This window comes from Microtus pennsylvanicus, chromosome 7 (assembly GCF_037038515.1).
Source record: "Microtus pennsylvanicus isolate mMicPen1 chromosome 7, mMicPen1.hap1, whole genome shotgun sequence".
NCBI classification, from domain to species: Eukaryota; Metazoa; Chordata; class Mammalia; order Rodentia; family Cricetidae; genus Microtus; species Microtus pennsylvanicus.
The window spans coordinates 116,032,286-116,054,385 of record NC_134585.1 but is presented as its reverse complement, the minus strand read 5'-3'; the positions used below and the strand labels follow the sequence as shown (position 1 = coordinate 116,054,385).

Here is a 22,100-nt window from a genome sequence, read left to right as displayed (position 1 = left end):
TCCACTAGCCGCTCATCGTCACTCTGCCAGCGGGATGGCTCTTGCTCCAGAGAGCTGTGCTGCAGACTTCCTGCTGCTCCTCCGGTACCCGCCTCCCTGCCACTGCCACGGTGGTTCTGTCCACATGTGCGGTTGGTGTCTGTGTTTGTGGGAAGCTTCTAGCTGGCTTCACTGACTCCTCGGAAAAAGGAGAATTCTAGGAGAAAGCTGCCCCTCACCGAGGCTCTCTGTAGGGCCTGGCTCTTGTCTCCTGAGCCAGGCCTTTATGCAGTTCAGTGGCCTCTGCTTCTAGGATGCAGGTGGTCTTGAAAGTTGGCAGTAACTGACTACAGAGAGCTCTGTGTAGGAAGGTCCAATACAGATTTGAGTCTGTATTCCCAGGAGATTTGGTCAAACAGATGTACATTTCTGGATCTTGGACCATGTTTCTCCTTGGGAGTGGATTTCATTACGCCAAATGGTCACGTCACACTTGCTATACAGAAGTGTACCTCAGTGTGGAGAAGGTCTAGAAATGATTAGGAAAGGAAACTTATTACTCCTTTGACTGATACAGAAATCACGAGAAGGGACTGGAGAGCTGGCTCAGTGGTTGAGAACACCGGCTGCTCCTGCAGAGGACCTCGGTCTGGTTCGCAGCACCCACCTAGCAGCTCACAAGCATCTATAGCTCCAGTTCCAGGGGATCTGACACCCTCTTCTGGCCTCCGTGGGCATCACACACACACACACACACACACACACAGTGCACTTGCACATATACAAGCAAGCAAATAAATATCCCATACATAAACAAAGTCATGGGTAGAGCCACACATCAATTAGCAAAGAGGTTCTTAGAGTATAGACTTTGTGCGTATAATTTCCCTCAGATTTCAGAAAAGCAAACTTAGCCCCCACAGTTGCGCAGAACGCCAATGCTTCTGTCGTAGGTGAGGATACTCCTCTGAGCTGCGTTTTCTTCATAGAAACCATTGCCTTTTGTTGGAGACATTCCAGGCTTTGTCTTCCAGCCAGCTTCTGTGGAGCATGACTTCACGGAAGTGAGGTTAAGCCCTAGATCTCATGTTTAAAAGGGATGAGAGGGCTGGTAAGGTGGCTGAGAGGGTAAAGGCACTTGCCCTACAAGCCTGAAAACGTGAATTTGACTCCCAAGTCCCATGGAGCAAGGAGGGAACCGACTCTGAAAAGCTGTGTCTTACCTCTACATAGGGTTGTGGCATATACACACCAAAGCAACCAATTAAAAATAATAAAAATAAAATTAAAGAATAAAAGGGAGGCAAACGTCCTGGAGCCTTCCAGGAAGAGGCAGGACATGGATCTTGTTATAGCTCAGTTGTGGGAACTCTTATCTTGTTGTCTTTCAAATGGCCAAGAGCAGATCATTCATCTTATTTAATGGGTATTTATTTAGAAGCCAGTAGCACAGCACTTTGTGGGGAGCTGTGGGACTCCATCTCTGCCCTCCAGTGTCAGAACTGGAAGACAGGATATCTGAAACCTCAGTCAGCCCCTGTGTGTTGGGAGGGAAGATGCTCAGACACAAGCGTGCAGGGAGGATGTGTGGAGTGCTCTTCCGGGAAGCCTAGGGCCAGTGAGGCTGGGAAGGCAGCAGGAGACGCAGGGCTCAGGCTGGGAGCATTTGAGCTCTGCAAACTCCATCGAGAATCCTTGAGCCTGGGTCTCCAAGCTCGAATTCTAAATCAAACAAGCAGTTCCCACTGCCCAAGGCCACCTGTGGGGGTTGTTCCAGAGGTGGGATGTGCAGGGCAAATGGACAAACTGCCTTTGAGTGTCCACACAGCCTGTTTGCTAGTTTGAGATCCCTCAGTAAACTTCCTTCTGCAGGCTTCACTGGTGTCTTGTGTGAGGAGAATATCGACAACTGTGACCCGGATCCTTGCCACCATGGCCAGTGCCAGGATGGGATTGATTCCTATACCTGCATCTGCAACCCTGGGTACATGGGGGCCATCTGCAGTGACCAAATTGATGAGTGTTACAGCAGCCCCTGCTTGAATGATGGACGCTGTATTGACCTTGTGAATGGCTACCAGTGCAACTGCCAGCCGGGTACATCAGGTAGGACAGTCCCGCCCTCCTTCCCCCCTCCCTTCCCCCTTCTTCCTTCTCTCCTTCCCTGCCACCGTCTGGGGTCTTTGGCATCGTCAGTCTGATGTGACCTCTCTCCCAGCCCTGGGTCTGGTGGAGCCTTGGCCATTTCAGGCAAAGTTAGGGGAAGGAAACACTTTGCCTCACACCCTGGTAGTTGCAGAGTCGGACACCAAGCAGCCAGCTCTGTTTCCAGGGCTCCTGGGTGGCTCCTGAACCTGGAGGGGTTCTGCTAGCCAGATGAGGGCCAGCTCTCTCTTCTCAGGAGTTTTGGAGTCAGTTTGTCAGGCAGCGGTTTCACAGGTTTCCCTGGATTCCATTTTACCTGTTGGGAATGATCCTGGGCCCAGCTGTAGCTGTAGACAGAGAAATACTGTGTTCAAGATCAAAGGGAAATGTATTAGTGGAAGATTAACCAGTGAGAGCCTTTTTGAGCAGGGGACCTGCCAATACACAGGGTGATTTGTTGGGGGCTCATCCTGGACTTAAGGAAGTTGGCCTGCGGAGGGGGCAGAGGTAGGGGAGTGGGTAACTGCCCTGATTTCATTGTGCTCCTTCAAATCCATTTCTTCAAACTTGTCAAAGGCCCTGGTCTCCATCCAGGGCCTCACACATGCCAAGTTTGAAAACAAAGTCCTTTTTGAATTGCTCAAGCATACGAAAAACATCCCATGCCTTCACAGCTGAGAACGCGGGCCCCCTCCCCACATTTAGATAACTCCCTCGCAGGGCTGAATAGAGCTTTGTGAGACCTTCCAAAAGCAATTTGCTTCCGGGCTGGTCCCCAGACATGAGAAATTGCAGTACGAGGGCAGTGTGAGAGATTTACAAGCAGCTGAATGGACGCCTTTAGAATGGAGGGGCTGCTTTAGGTTTGCCGTCTTCCCCATTGTAACAAACATCACTGGAAACCTGGCGAGTGCTCGCTTGGCAGGAACTTACTTTCCTCCAGGGCTACATCCTCCTGCCAGACTGTATCAGGTAGACTTTCCTTCTGGGGACAGAGGCAAGAAGTTGATATTCATGGTCTGCCCCAGGCAGCGTGCAGAAGCCCAGACCCATTGCCGCAGCTGTTTGAAGGAACAGCGGAGAGCGGCCGGCGGCGATGCAGAGCTACTGGTCTGTAGTTAGTGGAGAGGAGTGGGCGAGTGCTGAGGACCTGCTTGAAAAGTCCATTTAGGAGACGTTGTTGGTAGACTGGTCATCATGGAGTAGGAATTTCTGATTCAGCTGTCATGCAGTCTCTGTTTGTAGTTTGAATTTGGGAGGGATCATCATAGCTTGCTAACCATTCCTGTGGTTTTCACTGGATGCTTAAAAGGAGATCGACTCTTCACTTTCGGGACCTTTCTCATCTGTGCTTTTATGACGATAAACTGTTGAAGTGATTAGTTCCTCTGGGTTTCAAGTGACCCAGAATGGCTTATCGTTAAGGAAGAAGAAAACAGCCAAGGAGACAGTCTAGCAGCCATATCGAAGCCACTTAGAGACCACAAGAATCTATGGGCTCACAAACCTCAGGCGAGGACCGTACAAGCAGGGCAGCCGCAGACCTACGGTCTCAAAGGGCAGACGTTTCAGTATGGATGTTTGAGGCCCAGCTTGATCAGGTGTCATTTTCAACTCAAGTGAACCACGAGCCCAGGGGCTAGAGGTGCCTTAGCATGCTGGGTCTTCGTGGGTTGAGGAGGAATACAGAAGCTGGTGAGGTTAGCCTCATCAGCACAGCAAGACTGCACGGCGTTCTGGAACGCAGAGGTGGTAACTATCGACACATATTTGACCCACGCACAGATAATACTGCTTGTGAGTGAATTGACACGGTGACATTTGGTCTAGACGTTTCACCTGCTTATATTCTTCTATGAGTTTTTATTTTTATCCCCTTTCTACCAAAGGTACTCTGTGGTACCCACAGAGCTTTCTTAGATACACACTAACTAATGTAATGTATTACCTTGTATTAATCATTATATAACCACGACAACAATGATGCTTGGTGTATCCCTGCTATTTAGTTACTCTTGTCTACCAAACTCATGTAAATGTAGCTAGACCCTCACTCACCCAAAGAGCAGGCCAGGAGCCAAACATCACAAGATGCACCCAGAATTTTATCTCAACGCCTACAGTAACCATCAAGCTTAAGGTGATAGATACAAGTTCTAAAATTTGATTTCAAGGCTTAAATTTTATTTTAGGTGTAAAATATTATTAGCTATTTTACTAAATATGATAGGTTTATTTTCTTCTAATATTTGCTAAGAAATTGCTAAGACTAATTAGGCTTGATTTGTTTGTTTAAGTTGAGGTGGAATTCTGGGAAGAATGCTGCTGTCTCAGCTCACCCGCTCCTGGCTATGATGTTTTCTCCATCTGAGGGCTGAGAGTTAACAAGTTATAAAGTGACAGATTTTAACCTCTTCATAAAAGCTATTCTTAGGTGAACCACAAACATGTTTGTTTGGCTGTGAATGTGTAGATATGAGTATACAGTTGAGGCCCACTGCCTGGATCCTGGCTAAGATGCTGACAGTTCTCCCTATATTGCCTTTGTACCATTACCATGGCAACCGACTAGAAGGGACAAATCATGGCTAAATATGAGTAGTCCAGTCCTCTTGGCTGCTCAGTCCTGGATTCTGTGGACTGTACTTGGCGAAGCATTGCTTTGTTCTGTTAGGACTGTCTGGATTTTCCTCAGACTTCTGACCACATAGCACCGACTGGGGACGGAAGTTCTGGCATTCCTGTGGTAATACAAAATCATTTCTCTGGATCTCTTTTACAGGACTTAATTGTGAAATTAATTTTGATGACTGTGCCAGCAACCCTTGTGTGCATGGAGCCTGTGTGGATGGGATCAATCGCTACAGTTGCGTCTGCTCTCCAGGATTCACAGGTAATGCTCCTTGCATTCCGAGAGGCGTCCATTAGCCCCGAGTTGGAAAAGGGACCCCTAAGTGAAAGTCACTGTTTTTTTTTTGTTTGTTTGTTTTTTTAACCAACTGAAAAATCACCTTTTCACCTCTCTCCTGTTTCTCTGAGTCTCTGAAAGGTTTGTGACCTGCTTCTGTACTTCTGAGCCAGTTTTCTGTTTCCAGACCTATCCTAAACGCAAACACAGAATTTCCTTTAGCGTTTTCAGGCCACATGTTTCTTGCTCCTTGAGAACTCCTGGTCGACTGTACCTCTCCGTCACTGTGCTTGGGTTAATGCCACCAGAGCTACTTTTGCCTCTCTCCAGGCAGTGGCCAGTGCCTTCTGTAGAGCTGCATCCAAGGTAAACATGCATGGAAACACTGGCTGCTTATCTTGGTCTCTTGCTTCCTCTGGGAGCCTGTTGTTTGAGGAGACCACCCATATTTGGCTAGAGTAAGCAATCTCGTTTGGCCCATGAAAAGAAAGTAAATTAAAGTGAAACTGTATTGTCACTATTCCTTAGGGGTAAACCTCTGGAGAACCTGCAAGTGTGCCCTCAGGTGACATATGGTCCACACATTTCTCTCTTCTTTTTCCTGTTATTAACATTGTCATTTAATTTTCTGGTTAAATTGTTGTTGGGGTCCTCACTGACATCTAAGTATGGGGAAAGCCTCATTGTGAGGGTGTACTGTGTGTTCTGATCTTCTGGACAGTACCACACACAAGGAGGCATAGGGAATATTATCCTTCAGGAGTTGCCGTATGATCATGTACTCCCCAGGTGAGCAGCCCAAAGGACAGCCAGGGCCAGGTGAAGAGAATGCCTGCCGCTCACTAGCTGGGTGCTTCGTTTCTCTCTGCTAGGGTGTGACCACAACACTTGGATAGAAACATTTGTGGCCCCAGTGGACCTCAGGTCTTCCTGGTCACAGTGTGGTGAAAGTTCCATGCCTCCCACCCACTGAGGTAGCCTGGTGAACCTGGGCATCTTGAAGGCTCTTCTCCAAGGTCAAGTGGGAGCTGAGAACAATACACAGGCCTGCTGGAACGCAGTGGAGCTCCAACTGAAACAGGAAGAGAACACTCAGTTTGTACGAATGAGTTACTCTGTCTGAGCCGGGGAACAAGTTGCTTGACCGTCTCACTCACCAGAACGGCTACTGCTCCTCTGGTATTGAAGAGAGGCCAGAGAGTGGAGAGGCAGAGTTGTGTTCCCAGTGCCCTGCAGCCAGGGTTTTGCCCCAGGCATCTGACCTCAGAGCCCAGGCTCATTCCCACCACAGCCAAGGAGGAGCCTATTATGGTTTCCTTTGGGATTTGTGGAAGGTTTTTCACCAGACTTAGTTTTTTAAATGTTAGTGAATCATATTCTGTCTTGTTTTTAACATTCAGCAAATCAACAGGGTCAAAGAGGGAGCACATAGGCTAAAAATATTCTAAAATAAACATAAGGTGTAGCATGAAATTACATAACTAAGAGATGGAATGTTTTGCTTACTGGGTGGTGCCCTCTTCTTGGGAACTCTTTTCTGGTCCAAGAGGTTGTTTTGTAAATCTGTTGCTGGAAATGTCCAAGATTCATGAGCAATAACTGTGAGGTATTTGGGGTTTTTTCCTTCTATTTTATTTTAATAATTTCCCCTACCATTTTCATAAGAGCTTTAAAAGATCTGAGGGAAGCCTTTGTCTCTTGACTTTTAAAGGCTGTTCTCTGTTCTCCCATGAGTTCTTGATACTCTTCTTAGATGGGAGAAAATCAGGCATCATGGGATTCCATAAACTCCTTTTCGTTTTCCAAAGCCCCTCACAATGTTTGGATGACAGGTCTGGTGAAAGATGCCCACAATCCCAGCTGTTCTGAAAGCTGATGCAGGATAGACACAAGTCCAAGGCCTGCCGGGACCACAGACTGAATTCAAGGCAGCTGGACAACTTAGTAAGACCATGTTTCAAATTGAAAAAAAAAACATACACAAAAACAAAACCAGGACTAAAGATACAGTCCAGTGTCCAGCATGCTTGAGGCCCTGGGTTCAATCCCAAGTCAAAAAAGAAACCAAAAAGGAAAACAGTCAAGCCCAAACCCAGGAACTATCCTCCTGAAAGCAAAAACCTCCAGCCTCCCTCAAATCTACTGTCTTCCTAAATTCTCCTAAGGATCCATACGAAGAGCTGTTCTGCCCTCAGTTTGATAGGTCAGTGAGCTACGGAGAGCACCTCCTCCTCAGGAAGGAACCCTCCTCCTCGGTCAGCAGTAGTTAGGACACATGTTCTCAGTCCACACTGCTCTCCAGCCTGGACCCCAGAGTCCATAGGGTAGCGCTGTCAGTCATTACACTCCGACTGACGTGGTGTAAACAGGAAGAAACATACAGCGAATGCTCACATTGCTCATTGCTGAGCCCCACGGTGGCATAGCCAGCAGTAGCCATTTCTGATACCCAGTGGACCCTACATGCAGGCAGAGCATTTCAGAAGTAGCTGCCGATCTACACAGTAGAGTGTATGTGTAGGGACTTGTGCTAACTCACATCAAAATAAATCAAAGCTTTATTCTGGAAATTGTTCAAAGGCCAATGAGGGACTGGGGGGTGTAGCTCAGTGGTATAGTGCTCGCAAAGCCCAGGTTTTATCCCCAGCACCACACACACACACACACACACACACACACACACACACACACACACACGATTTAAAATTGTGGTGGCTCCTCTGAAGACTTCGAAGACTGAGGCAAGACATGCGGAGGGAAATGGCAGCTGTCCCAGACTGTGGGTCTTTACCACGGGAGCCACCAATAATGGTCCAGAGTGCATGGGAGGCCGGAAGCTTGCTAATGCCTTACTTTAAAAGATGTATCGCTTTCATTCAGGACTTCCTGAACTGAATAAATATAGTGTTATTCTTTTCTTAAGTATTTTTAAAAAAAGCAAAAAACGAAAAAAAAAAACACGCTTTCAAACCCGAATCAGCACTGTGTTCTTTGAAATTGATACTTTCCTTCACAAGGGTTGCTGGATTTCACTCACTCACAGCATAGGGGAAAGTTAACTTCATACCATTTCGAATGTTAAATCTCAACGATTGGAAATGTAACTAGACATTGTATGCTGAGTCCGTAGTGTTTTATGCAGCCTAAGGCAGTGGTGATTAGGGCTACAGCAGCCAGGTCTCCTAAGTTCAGTGCCCACTTGGCCTTCATCATGGACTGCCGGCGCCTATATTTCTAGAGGCTCTAATGTCTGACCACGTAAACAATGTGAAATGCGGTTGTTAGGTCCAAGCCATCACAGTGTGGCAGTGAGGCCTAGGAATCCCTTGCTCTTTTTATTTATCTTTTGTGGCTGCCTATGGAGGACAGACAAGGACATTGGATCCCCTGGAGCTGGAGTAATAGGCATTTGAGACCCTTCTAATATGAGTGCTAGGAAAGCAGTAGGCATTCTTGACCACTGAGTCTTTTCTCAGGCTTAAAAATCAATTTTTGTTGTGTTTTGTTTTTTTGTTTTTCGAGACAGGGTTTCTCTGTCGCTTTGGAGCCTGTCCTGGAACTAGCTCTTGTAGACCAGGCTGGTCTCGAACTCACAGAGATCCGCCTGCCTCTGCCTCCCGAGTGCTGGGATTAAAGATGTGCGCCAACAGAGCCCAGCTAGAAATCATATCTTATTGAGATTTTTGTATGTTGAAGTTTGAAAAGTGTTGGTATAGACTGGGAGTCACTGACGTGCTTCCTCGAGCACTGGAGGACAGTAAAAGCTTGCCTGCAGGCTACTTACAGAGGAAGAATGTGGGTTAACCATACCCTAAAAATGAAACCAAAATATCTATTCTTTTTCATCAACTTAAATTAATCTAAGCAGTGCGCTCATATTCAGTTAGTTGTGATTCACCATAGATAGACATGTGAGCAGTTGACAGAGTAAAAACAACAGAATGCATGTCAGGCAACTTCAGCGTGTACACACAGCAGCGCCATGAGGGGTAACCGTCTTGGGTGACGTTTGCTGCTCTCCTTGGTGCGTGTGAAGTTCTGAACCTCTGAGGCAGAGGCAGCCCTGCTGAGAGGTCCACAGTGCCGTTCTGGTGCTGTCAGTAACTTCGCTTCCTTATTACCTGCAAATGCTCCCCGTGCCTTCCTCTTGTGGCATGTCGTGCTTTTCAGGGTCAGTTACTGGGCTTTAACAATAGTGAGCCGCCTGGCTGAAGAGTGTCTGCATGTGTGTCTCATCATGCTAACCCTATCCTCGAGGGTTTACATTTGAGTGACATTGTCCCCCGCCCATGCCCCTGCGCCACAGGGCAGAGATGCAACATTGACATCGATGAGTGTGCCTCCAACCCCTGCCGCAAGGGCGCAACGTGCATCAACGACGTGAACGGCTTCCGCTGCATATGCCCCGAGGGACCCCATCACCCCAGCTGCTACTTACAGGTGAATGAGTGCTTGAGCAGCCCCTGCATCCATGGAAACTGCACTGGAGGCCTCAGCGGGTGAGTAGCCCCCGTTCTGGTAGTCAAGCCCGTTAGCTTTTAAACCCAGCTGAAGGAAACAGCATAAAAGCCTGAAACTGTCAACTACAGACTTGACCTGATGGTCTCAGGCGAAGGCTTTGGTGGTCTTCCGAAGTCTTCCAGATCACTGCTTTGCCTGTTGAAGCTGGCCTGTCTTCTCAGACTGAGGCCTTTCTTGGGAAATAAGGAGGGCTGTCTCCTTTACATTGTAATCATTGAGGACCCTGTGGCAAGGTCCAGGTAGAGGATTGAGATCCGAGGAATAGTCTAGATTGACACCCCCTCTCCTGCACACTTTAACACAGCCTGTCCCTGTTCTGTCGTGGCACCTGGGGACTCTGAGGGAGAAGCAGCTCCGCTGACTTTAGACATAGCTGTGACAAGGCCTTCTCAGCTTTCATGCCCTCGGAGTTGGGTGGCATGTTGATTGTTTTAGGTCCAGGGTGGCAAAGATGTCATGAGATGCCATAAACTCTTGGCATTAGACATGTTTGTCATAAAACAGCATGGGTATTGCCACTTTTCAAACCTTTAAAGTTTAAGAGAGAGAGAGACAGACAGACAGACAGAATATATATTATAAGTTGTTTTTTGTTGTTTGTTTGTTTTAATGACTTAACTTGGATTTCTGATCCAGTATATGGCAACCTTCAAAACAGCCCTCCCCAGCTCCCACCTCCCCAGTTCCCACCTCCCCAGCTCCCACCTCCCCAGCTCCCACCTCCCCAGCTCCCCTTCTCCAGCTGATCTGATACCACATGTAAGTGCTAATGATGTTCAGATTGGATATTGTATGCATTTCAGGTATCTTCAGGTTTTTGCCTCCTCTTGCCCAGTACCGTGCTTTCTGAGGCAGAGCTTTAATCTGAGCAAAGCCTGGCTGGCCAGTAAGACTGCAGCCGGGCCTCAGCAGGCCTGAGTGGCTCTGCCCCTGGCCTGTTTCTGATGTCTGGTTTGCATGTTCTGTACTTTGTTCGTGTTAGCGTTTCCTCCAGGGTGGCCCAGTATGTTTGACAGACACTACTTATGTTTGCAGTTCTCTGGTCTCCCTGCTGCACATGCTAGATAGATTCATGACTCTCTGTGTGAAAAGTGATAGGAAAATGGAAGTGAGGTAGCTCTTGTAATCTTTGTACTAGGGAGGCTGAAGCAGGAGGATTACCGTGAGTTGGAGATGAGTTCCAGGCCAGCCTGGGCAACAGAATGAGACCCTGTGCCCAGAAGATCAGACAAAACAAAAAGAATTGGCGAGACTGTCTTTCACCCATCTCTTATGTATCTCTTATGACTCGGTGGCACCTCTGTACCCCAGAGTAAACTCTTATCCTCTTGCAGCTATAAGTGCGTCTGTGATGCAGGCTGGATTGGCGTCAACTGCGAAGTGGACAAAAACGAGTGTCTCTCTAACCCGTGCCAGAACGGAGGAACCTGCAACAACCTGGTGAACGGCTACAGGTGTACGTGCAAGAAGGGCTTCAAAGGTGAGAGGAAGGCTCGGCTCTTTGTACCCGTTTTCTGTCTTCACCTTGTTGCGTGCCTCTTTTTGTTGCTGTTGTTTACATACACAGTAAACACACTGAGAAATTAGAATTTATGATGCCAGAGAAGTAAATTGTTGGGACAATGAACTTAAAATGAACAGTTCAAACTCCACTTAGGAGCCAGCAAGATGGCTCTGGGGATAAAGGTACATGCTGCCTGACAACCTAAGTTGGCGTGTCCAATCAAAAGCTGCTTGGCCAGCCGGGCGGTGGTGGCGCACGCCTTTAATCCCAGCGCTCGGGAGGCAGAGGCAGGCGGATCTCTGTGAGTTCGAGGCCAGCCTGGTCTACAGAGCTAGTTCCAGGACAGGAACCAAAAGCTATGGAGAAACCCTGTCTCGAAAAATCAAAAAAAAAAAAAAAAAGCTGCTTGGCCATAGCTTGATTCCATTATAAGTCAAATAGTTTCTTGGAAGTGGAATAAAAATATTGTACTTACTGTCATTGGGTTCTGTGGTATGTTCAGAACCTTCCCAGCAAGTTCTTACACATGAGCTACTCCGTATACTTAGCTTCCTGTGGTCTTCTGGAAAAATACATAGCAGAGGAATATATCTCAAAAATATTTTACTATCAGTTTTCTTTGCATTGGGCTATTTGGCATTGCGGTGTGTTTTACAACTACTCAGTTTGATTACAAGGTTGAGTATCCCTAACTCCAAATGTGGAGTGTTCCAAAATCAGGAGCTTTTTGAACACCAACCTGAAATAAAAGTTCATGAAGCTTTATTTCATGTACAATATCACTCTAAATATTGGATTAAATCACCCTCAGGTTATGTGTAAAAAGTGTATTGGAAATATGTAATGACATCATTATCTATCTGTAAGAAAGTAGGCTGAGCAAGTCAGGGGAAGCAAGCCGTAAGCAGCGCTCCTAAAAACCCCCAGACATTTCTGATGTTGTCCCAGTTAGGGTTTCTGTTGCTGTGATAAAACACCATGACCAAAAAGCAAGATGGGGAGGAAAGGGTTTATTTGGCTTACACTTCCACATCACTGTTCATCACTGAAGGAATTCAGGACAGGAACTCAAACAGGGTTGGATCCTGAAGGCGGGAGCTAATTCATAGGCCATGGGGGGTGCTGCCTACTGGCTTGCTTCCCCTGACTTGCTCAGCCTGCTTTCTTATAGAACTAGGACCACCAGCACAGGGATGACACCACCCACAATGGGCTGGGCCCTTTCCCATCCAATCCTTAATTAAGAAAATGCCCTATAGGTTTTCATACAACCCAGTCTTTTGGAAGCATCTTCTTCATCAAGGTTCCTGTCTGTCAAATAACTTTAGCTTGTATCAAGTTGACATGAAACTATCCATCACAGATACCAAGTATTTCAGAAGAAGCATACTCAGGTGGTACCAAATTTGTGAGCATCTACTTCAGACATTAATGTTCTGGCATATTGTATTGCATTTGCCAAGAAACTTGTAGATTCAAAAGCACTTTCATTTTTTTTTTTAAATCTCATTGGAACTTACTTATCAGTGATCAAGTGGAAAAAGAGAATATAGAATCGAAACTTGTTTAGTGAGCTGTAGACACCGTTGAGCACAGGCCTCTGTCTCCCTACTCCCCTTTTCCCACGGTCCTCTGGCTTCTTCATTTTTGAGGGTCTGTGTGGGCCATGTTGAAGGTGCAAAGGCGGGCAATATCTGGGGACCCATACTCCCACTTATCGTTACGTTATTTTTTCCCATCTTTTAGTGGGAATACGTTTTCTGCCTTGAGTTAGGAGAAAACTATTTCTAAGGCTCCAGGACATAACTAATAGTAGAGATTATGCAGGTGGAAGAGTGGACGCATTTCAGAGGATTATTATTATGAGCGGGTATCCCTCTTTTCTGACCAGAAACTTCGTGTTGAACGGCCCATGTTTAGATAGACCAGCAAGGTTTTCAGCCATAATGCGTTCTTGGTCCATTCTGGGGGATTCACTGTTTGGGGGAGCATTAGGCCTCCAGGCATTCCCTTCACAGTTCTGACCACTGGCTGACTGCATATCAGAGACTCAGAGCTGAAATGAGCGAGTGGCTGCTCTGGTGACCCAAGGAAACGCGTGTCCTTTCTGTGACACCTGATCTTCACCAGCCACTAAGAGAACCAGTGCTACGTGGGGTAATAAGAGGCTGACAGTTTCAGTGTGTACACCTTTCCCTCTTCTCCCCAACAGGCTACAACTGTCAGGTGAATATTAACGAATGTGCCTCAAACCCGTGTCTGAACCAAGGAACCTGCTTTGACGACATTAGTGGTTACACTTGCCACTGTGCTTTGCCTTACACAGGTGAGTACAGCAGGCCAGCAGGCCAGAGTGGGTGTCTGCCCTGTACACTTGCCACTGTGCTGTGCCTTACACAGGTGCGTACTGCAGGCCAGCAGGCCAGAGTGGGTGTCTGCCCTGTACGGGGCAGTGCTAGCACTGCGTCTCAGCGGCCCAGGTCAGAGATGCCGCTCTGAGGACTCGGTGTGGTGGCTCTTGGTCTCACAGGCTTTGCAGAAACATGGCGGTAGTGAAACAGCTTATTTTATGTATGCCTTTTTGTGTTTGTGGGTTTTATCTGTTTGTTTTTGTGGTGCTGGGAATCGATCCCCAGGCCTTCTGTCTGCTAGGCAAGGTCTCTGTTACATCCTCAGCTTTGTGATTTAGTGTTTGGTTCTTTTAAGTTATGTATGGCTAGAACCTGACACCAGTGCTATCCCTCCTTTTGACATTGTGACATGATGTTGTGAAGAAAATTCATGGTAATGTGCATTTCTTTCTGAATACAAAATTTTAGGATGACTGTTAAAGCTGATTTTGTTGTAAATTGACTTCAGAAACAACTGTGGGCCTGTGAGATGACTCAGTGGGTAAAGGCACTCACCACCAATCCTGAGTTTTGAAAGACTGAGTCTATAATTCATCTTCTAAAAACTAATGAGATTTAAAAACGTAACTCGATCCCCTTTTAATGAAACCATTTTTATTTCTTTTAATTTTCCTCCAAGTTTGTATTCGATATACTAAGGCAGGAAGCATTCATTGGTGGGCAGGTGTCAGCATCCCATGGATACGATTAGAGCTTGCCTGGCCATCAGCTGCTGCCCTGTGAAATCACCTCTCTGAGTCCGAGCTGAGTCCTCTGTGGAGATGAAGACCCAATCTGACTAGATTGATGCTGGTGTCCAAATCTATATAGCCAGCCCCAGTGGTAACAGTGGAGGTAGCGGCCCAGCAAAGGCTCAGGATCACTCTGCTCTAATCAGGACTTACGGTGAATTTCTGCACGTAATCCACACAACTCCTCCATGAGTCATCCTGCCCCAATTTTCTTATTATTTATAAAGAAGGTTCAGAGAGAGAAATGATCTGCACAAGGTCACCAGGTTAGCTGCATTGGGCCAAGATTGGAAGGACCAGGTGTCTCTCAGATTCTGGAATCTCTTAGCTGCTGCAGTAGACTGGGATCCTGATCAGATCTGGGCCGACAGTCTCAGGACACCCTCTTTCCTGGGCTGACAGCCTGGGATGACAGTCTCAGGACACTCTCTTTCCTGGGCTGACAGTGTCAGGACACCCTCTTTCCTGGGCTGACTGTCTCAGGACACCCTCTTTCCTGGGCTGACAGTCTCAGGACACCCTCTTTCCTGGGCTGACAGTCTCAGGACACCCTCTTTCCTGGGCTGACAGTCTCAGGACACCCTCTTTCCTGGGCTGACAGTCTCAGGACACCCTCTTTCCTGGGCTGACAGTCTCAGGACACCCTCTTTCCTGGGCTGACAGTGTCAGGACACCCTCTTTCCTGGGCTGACAGTCTCAGGACACCCTCTTTCCTGGGCTGACAGTCTCAGGACACCCTCTTTCCTGGGCTGACTGTCTCAGGACACCCTCTTTCCTGGGCTGACTGTCTCAGGACACCCTCTTTCCTGGGCTGACTGTCTCAGGACACCCTCTTTCCTGGGCTGACTGTCTCAGGACACCCTCTTTCCTGGGCTGACTGTCTCAGGACACCCTCTTTCCTGGGCTGACAGTCTCAGGACACCCTCTTTCCTGGGCTGACAGTCTCAGGACACCCTCTTTCCTGGGCTGACTGTCTCAGGACACCCTCTTTCCTGGGCTGACTGTCTCAGGACACCCTCTTTCCTGGGCTGACTGTCTCAGGACACCCTCTTTCCTGGGCTGACAGTCTCAGGACACCCTCTTTCCTGGGCTGACAGTCTCAGGACACCCTCTTTCCTGGGCTGACAGTCTCAGGACACCCTCTTTCCTGGACTGACAGTGTCAGGACACCCTCTTTCCTGGGCTGACTGTCTCAGGACACCCTCTTTCCTGGGCTGACTGTCTCAGGACACCCTCTTTCCTGGGCTGACTGTCTCAGGACACCCTCTTTCCTGGGCTGACTGTCTCAGGACACCCTCTTTCCTGGGCTGACTGTCTCAGGACACCCTCTTTCCTGGGCTGACTCTTTATCACAGACTTCTCATTTGCTTTCCAGGCAAGAATTGTCAAACAGTGTTGGCTCCCTGCTCTCCAAACCCTTGTGAGAATGCTGGTGTTTGTAAAGAGGCGCCCAATTTTGAGAGCTTTACCTGTTTGTGTGCTCCTGGATGGCAAGGTAAGGAAGCCAGATGCATTCTGCACTTTGAACAAGGCGATTGGATTCTCAGATGACATACGGGGTGACATGGGAGGCCCTAGGCTGTGAAGCCTGTAATCTTGGCGCAGGAGCTGCTAGCTGAAAGCTCCCTAACACCTTCCCCGTTTTCATCTCTGCAGTCTTCAGCTAGTGGAGACACTCCAGCCCCAGAGTTTGAAGTTATGAATGGCAGTTGGCAGGAATTTCTCAGGAATATAGACTCCTCTTGGGGACCTCCTACCTGTGCCAGGTGTCTGTTGGGAAGTTGCATCTGGCCCACCCTAAGCTCATACTGCACTGAAACTCTCACCTACCTAAGCTTAGCTGTGGGGATCATGTCCCAAAGATTGTCTGTTCATCACCCTTGGTTTCTAGGTCAGCGATGTACTGTGGACATCGACGAGTGTGTCTCCAAGCCATGCATGAACCATGGCCTCTGCCATAATACTCAGGGCAGCTACATGTGCGAGTGTCTCCCGGGCTTCAGCGGTATGGACTGTGAGGAGGACATCAACGATTGCCTTGCCAGTGAGTACACCTGTCGCTGAGCCCCACGGGAGAGAGCACTCACAGGGAGAGGAGAAGGCATGCACCTCACACTGACCTCAGTGGACCAGACCTTAGTATTTAAAAATCGACATTTTGAAGTTACTGTTTTTAGGAATTAAAGCAATAGAATTTGCTTGGAGGTGGCGGCACACACCTTTAATCCCAGCACCCAGGAGACAGGTCGGCAGATCTCTGTGATTTTGAAGCCAGCCTGCTCTATATAGTGAGTTTCAGGACAGCTGGGACTGATATATGGAGAAACCTTGTCTCAGACAAATGGAATCTTTTTTTCTCTATAACATTTTAAACACTGACAAAGAAGGGCCATGCTGTAGTAGCTTTGGGAGAACACAGAATTTTGAAGGGCCATAAACATTCTTTAAAAAAACTACAAGTATTTTAATTGTACAGTTCATCTAATTTTGGCAAAATAACCCAAACCATCAGCCACGGTGAGCATACTTGTTCCACCAAAAGTCTGTAACTTCACCTTTCACTCCACTTCCTTGTCCCACACAACCACAGGCCTGCTTTTAGCAGTCACTGTAGATAAACTAATGCCATTAACCACTTTATGTGGATGCAGCTATATAAACATTCTCTGGTCAGGCCAGGGGCTTAGGCTCTTGTCAGTCAGAATATACTTCAGGCTGGTTCAGGTTTTCACTGCAGGTTCCTTCTGTTGGCCTGATGAGTGGTCTCCATGGTTGCTAGGCAGTGTGCTCAGGTCTCAGTGCTGAGCATCAGAGGTTCCCAGACCCCAGAAGGTTTTGGTTTTGACCCAAGTAGAGGCATGAAATTTGTTCATGTTTCTATGTATATCTTACATGCACAACCTGAAGACAGCTCCATGTAAGCGCTGTGAGAATTCTCTCAGTGCACCTGCAGGTTGACTGTGGTTTATTTTGTTTGTACTTGTGGCGTGATGTTGACCCTCAGAGAGTTTCAGATTTTGGAGAACTTTGTATTTAAACTTTTTTTGGATTATTTTTACCTGTGCTATTTATTGTTTGCTTGTTTGATTTTTCCAGTTTTTAGATATTATAGGTAAAGGTGTTGTGACAACAGTGTAGACATGTGGTTTCATTCTCTGAAATAAACCCCTGCATGTAGAATGAACCATGGGGTACCTGTGTGTCTACTGATACATCACGACAGTATTTGCTAAGGGGCTTGTACCACCTCATTCCCACTAGAGCTATGCAGAAGTGCTGGTTAAACACCATGTCCAAAAACAGTTGAGGCAGTCAGTGGTTCCGGCTTTAGCTCCTGCACCATGTGTGCACTGGCATCTCATTGGTCTGGCCCTCCTGATGATGGTGCCAACCACCTTTGCTCATGTTCTTTGTCTGTGAGCAAATCTTTGGTGAATTTTCACTTAAGTCTTTTACCTGTTTCCAAAATGCTTGTTATTCAGTTCATCGTAGTCTAGATTTATTTTTTTTAATTTCTATTTATTTGTTTATTTATATTTTATTAATTAATTAATTTGTTTGTTTTGGTTTTTTGAGACTGGGTTCCTCTGTAGCTTTGGAACCTGTTCTAGAGCTAGCTCTGTAGACCAGGCTGCTCTCGAACTCACGGAGATCCGCCTGCCTCTGCCTCCCGAGTGCTGGGATTAGTCACCCTGCTGTAGTCTAGATTTAAATCTACTGTCAGGTGTTTGCTTTACAACTATTTCCTCCAAACACGTTGGGTTTTTTGTTTTTGTTTTAAAGGGATAGATTTTAATATTGATGACACAGTGTTTGATCATTTTTGTAGTGTATGGTCCACATATCTGAAGCCCCTAAGGTTTGCCCCGTTTCTTCAGAGCAACATCCTTTCTGCTTGTTCTTGAAGACATTGTGTATAACTGATGTGTACCTGTTCCAAACAGTGAAGCGTGGAATCTTTTTTTTTCCTTGACAGATCTTTAACCTTTTTAAAATTAGTCATTTTAGCCAGGCGGTGGTGGCGCACGCCTTTAATCCCAGCACTCGGGAGGCAGAGGCAGGCGGATCTCTGTGAGTTCGAGGCCAGCCTGGTCTACAAGAGCTAGTTCCAGGACAGGAACCAAAAGCTACGGAGAAAACCTGTCTCGAAAAAATAAATAAATAAATAAATAAAATAAAATTAGTCATTTTGAGCCTTTTAACTTCTAAATTATTTTAGTTTGGTTTAGATTGAGCTTTGGTAAAAGGTGTTTCAAAGATTCTGTCTTAGCTGGGTTTCTAGTGCTCTGAAGCTCTGTGACAGGAAGCGCCTTGGGGAAGGAAGAGTTTATTTCATCTTACGCTTACAGTCCGTCACTGAGGAAGTCAGTGCAGGAACATGCATGCAGGAGCTGATGCAGAGGCCATGGAGGCATGCACTTACTGCCTTATTTCCCTGGCTGGCTCAGCCTGCCTTCTTATAGAACCCAGGAACCACAGTGGGCCCGGGTCCTTCCACATTCGTCATTAATAAAGACACAGAGTTGCTTCCAGGCCAGTCTGATGGAGGCGTTTTCTTAACTTCAGTTCCTTCTTCCCAGATGGTGCGGCTTATGTCTAGTTAAAGCAGGGCCAGCCTGGCCTTTCCGTTCACTCTTACGTTTTCATTTCACATCTGTGTTGGTTGCTGCAATTCTGGCTTTATGTCCTGCCGGCCAGCAGCTCTAGCAGCCTCCTGTTCTAATCTCTGTGCCGTGAGACTGCACAGCGCCCCTGGGCGTGATTGTAACTCAGTCTGTTGAGAGTACTGTGAGCGGAAGCACTCCAAGATTAAGTATGCGATCTTAAAAATAATTTAAGAACCTCTTTGTGCCCTGAGGCTGCCTAGAAGTTAAAGAAGAAGAAAGTGAGAGAAGCACAGGAAGGTGACCGATTCATACCGTGGTCTTGGAACAGACTAAATTTATTCTGCTCCCCAACACCCATGCACACATTTTGGAAAATTCTAGTTAATATTCCTGATAATGAGTGTATTAAGCCACATAATGGATTTACATATATGTAGAGGACCAATGCACGTTTTATGACTATTAATTTTGTAAATTAATGTGTTCATGTAGATTAAATTGATCTTAATTAGCAAACAGATAAAATCTTAGGCAACTGTTAGCCGAATTTATTTTTCATAAATAAGGAGTCATGTCAAAATAAATGTAAAGAGGCCAACTATGAAAGTTGGAATTGTGCTCCTTAAGGGTATGGCTTGGTCCGGGTCATTGGCTTCACAAGTTTACAATGAAGCTCGTGCTGCCGGTCTGAGTTCCGCTTCTCTTGTCGTGGCTCAGACCCTTGCCAGAACGGAGGCTCCTGTCTGGACGGAGTGAACGCGTTCTCCTGCCTGTGCCTTCCCGGCTTCATTGGGGATAAGTGCCAGACAGACATGAACGAGTGTCTGAGTGAGCCCTGTAAGAACGGGGGGACCTGCTCTGACTACGTCAACAGTTACACCTGCAAGTGCCCCGCGGGATTCCACGGCGTCCACTGTGAGAACAACATTGACGAATGCACTGAGAGGTGAGCGGGGCGTGAGCATGGCGCACGTCGGCCGCCACAGTGTCCAGGGAAGGGGAGTAAGGAGGAGCCCTCACGGCACAAGGCTAGAATTGTAGAGCCAGGACTCGCCGGCTCCACAGTCCTCTCACATTGCTCGGTGTTTGAAAGACATGTAATCAGAAGGTCAAAGGTCAGAGGCTGAAACGCTTAGTGGGACAGAACATCACTTATGTCTTGCTGTGGAGCAGAAGGGCTGTCAACTCTGTTCTGTTCTTCCGTGGTCTCTTTGTTCCAGTTGGCAGGTGACCTAAAGATTTCTCTTTCTTTGAAGATCTGTTACCCCTGTTTAAGTAGTTTTTGGAAAGTTTGTTTGATTTTTTTGTATTATTTTAGCAATGCTTTTCTTCTCTTTCAAAAAGAAATCCAGAGTAAAAAGCTATATAGGAGTCTTCATGCAAAACAGATCGATTTAATGCTAAAATACGCTATGTAGAAAACTGCAGAAGGACTGAGTAAAACCTGGAAAACATCGTCCTTTTTAGGATTCTAGACAGCTCTGTCATTTGAATGCTCTTAGGGGGGATGGTAGAGAAATAGTCAGTACTCACTGAACCTCAGACCCTTGGTCTAGTTTAGAAAGCAAGGGAGGGGGACTTGATTGGGGAGGGGGAGGGAAATGGGAGGCGGTGGTGGGAAAGAGACAGAAATCTTTAATAAATAAATTAATTAATTAAAAAAAAGAAATTTATCAGTTGGCACGTAAAATAAATAAATAAATAAATAAAGCAAGCTGTAAAACTTACTGGGCATAGGGATTGGAGTCTCGGAGGTGTTTGCCCCATACCGCCCCAGAAGCCGTCTTTGCAGTAGCAGGTCTGCCCTGCAGATGGCGTAGCTGATGTTGTCTCCCATTTGCTCTTCAGCTCCTGTTTCAATGGTGGCACGTGCGTTGACGGAATCAACTCCTTCTCTTGCTTGTGCCCTGTGGGTTTCACGGGTCCCTTCTGCCTCCATGACATCAACGAGTGCAACTCTAACCCGTGCCTGAATGAGGGCACGTGCGTTGACGGACTGGGTACCTACCGCTGCACCTGCCCCTTGGGCTACACCGGCAAAAACTGTCAGGTACTCCATTTCCCTCACGCTTGCCCGGCTCCCCACAGTAACTGGGGACTCTGTCAGGTATTCCACTTCCCTCACACTTGCCCGGCTCCCCGCAGTAACTGGGGACTCTGTCAGGTATTCCACTTCCCTCACGCTTGCCCCGCTCCCCACAGTAACTGGGGACTCTGTCTGTCAGGTATTCCACTTCCCTCACGCTTGCCCGGCTCCCCACAGTAACTGGGGACTCTGTCTAGTGTCTGGGCAGGATGAACCATTCCAAATAGAGGACCGTGGATCTCAGGTGGTTCCTGAAATCACTCTGGGCCACCTTGATAGCTAGAAGATTCCAGATTGGTGACACCAGCAAAATGATATTGGTCAGCAAGCTAATGGCTTTTTTGAAGAGGCTTACCAAGAGCTAAAGGAAAAAATGGCCGACAGTGATGGCATACCTGTCTTTTACAGTAGAAGTACAGGGAGGAAGGTGTGTTAGTGCCTCGTTGCTGTTACAGATCCCTGAGGAAAACAACTTTAAAGGGGCTTGATTTGGGCTGGCATTTTTCAGGCCATGCTGGTGCTTTGTTTATGGGCCTGAGGCAAGGGTAAGTGTCATAGTCATGGGAGCTGATGTGGAAGTCTTTTCCTCTTGGTGGCCATGAAGCAGAGAGGGACAAGGAGAGGAGGATGGGGAAGGACAGAAGAAAGGAGAGAGGGAGGGAGGGAAGCAGGGAGGGGAAGCCAAGAACAAGATGTAGCCCCTCCCCAAACATGTCCCCAGTGACCCACGTTTCCAGCTTTAAACTCCCTCTAGTTTTTAGAATTGTTCAAAAATAATATCACCCTTGGGAACCAAACCTCAGTACATGAGCCTTTAAGGATCAGCTCATATTCAAATATTTACAGGACAGAACAATCAAAATAAAATCAGTAAACAGCAGGTATAACTAACAGGATAATGCTTTGCTGTGTTAGAACATAATCATAAAAAAAGCTATCGATCTTTAAAATTCAAATATATAAACGCAAATTTTTATATAATCTCAGGATGGAACAAGTCCTCATAGGAAACTAACTTTCAGTTCCTAGATGAGAAACAGCCCTCTCCCTGACCCCCCTAACCGAAGTCGCAGACCAAGTGTTAATTTATTCTGCTTTATGCCTTCAACATTTATGCAGTTTTACCTCTTCATCACTAAGTATAGCAGACCTTGAAGAGCTCACAATTAGGTGACTGATTACAGAGTGCGTTGGTTACACTGGACACG

At 46.9% G+C, this 22,100-nt stretch overlaps 1 protein-coding gene across 1 annotated transcript in view; it reads left to right on the top strand.

Moving 5' to 3' along the window:
• Notch2 (notch receptor 2) overlaps positions 1 to 22,100 on the top strand; it is a 141,353-nt gene that overhangs the window by 92,372 nt on the left and 26,881 nt on the right. Inside the window, exons 11-19 of the mRNA XM_075981808.1 lie at positions 1,852 to 2,085; positions 4,907 to 5,017; positions 9,339 to 9,531; positions 10,888 to 11,033; positions 13,270 to 13,383; positions 15,575 to 15,694; positions 16,091 to 16,243; positions 19,524 to 19,752; positions 20,655 to 20,856. Of these exons, the coding sequence (XP_075837923.1) occupies positions 1,852 to 2,085; positions 4,907 to 5,017; positions 9,339 to 9,531; positions 10,888 to 11,033; positions 13,270 to 13,383; positions 15,575 to 15,694; positions 16,091 to 16,243; positions 19,524 to 19,752; positions 20,655 to 20,856 (1,502 nt within the window). The remainder of the gene's footprint in view (positions 1 to 1,851; positions 2,086 to 4,906; positions 5,018 to 9,338; positions 9,532 to 10,887; positions 11,034 to 13,269; positions 13,384 to 15,574; positions 15,695 to 16,090; positions 16,244 to 19,523; positions 19,753 to 20,654; positions 20,857 to 22,100) is intronic.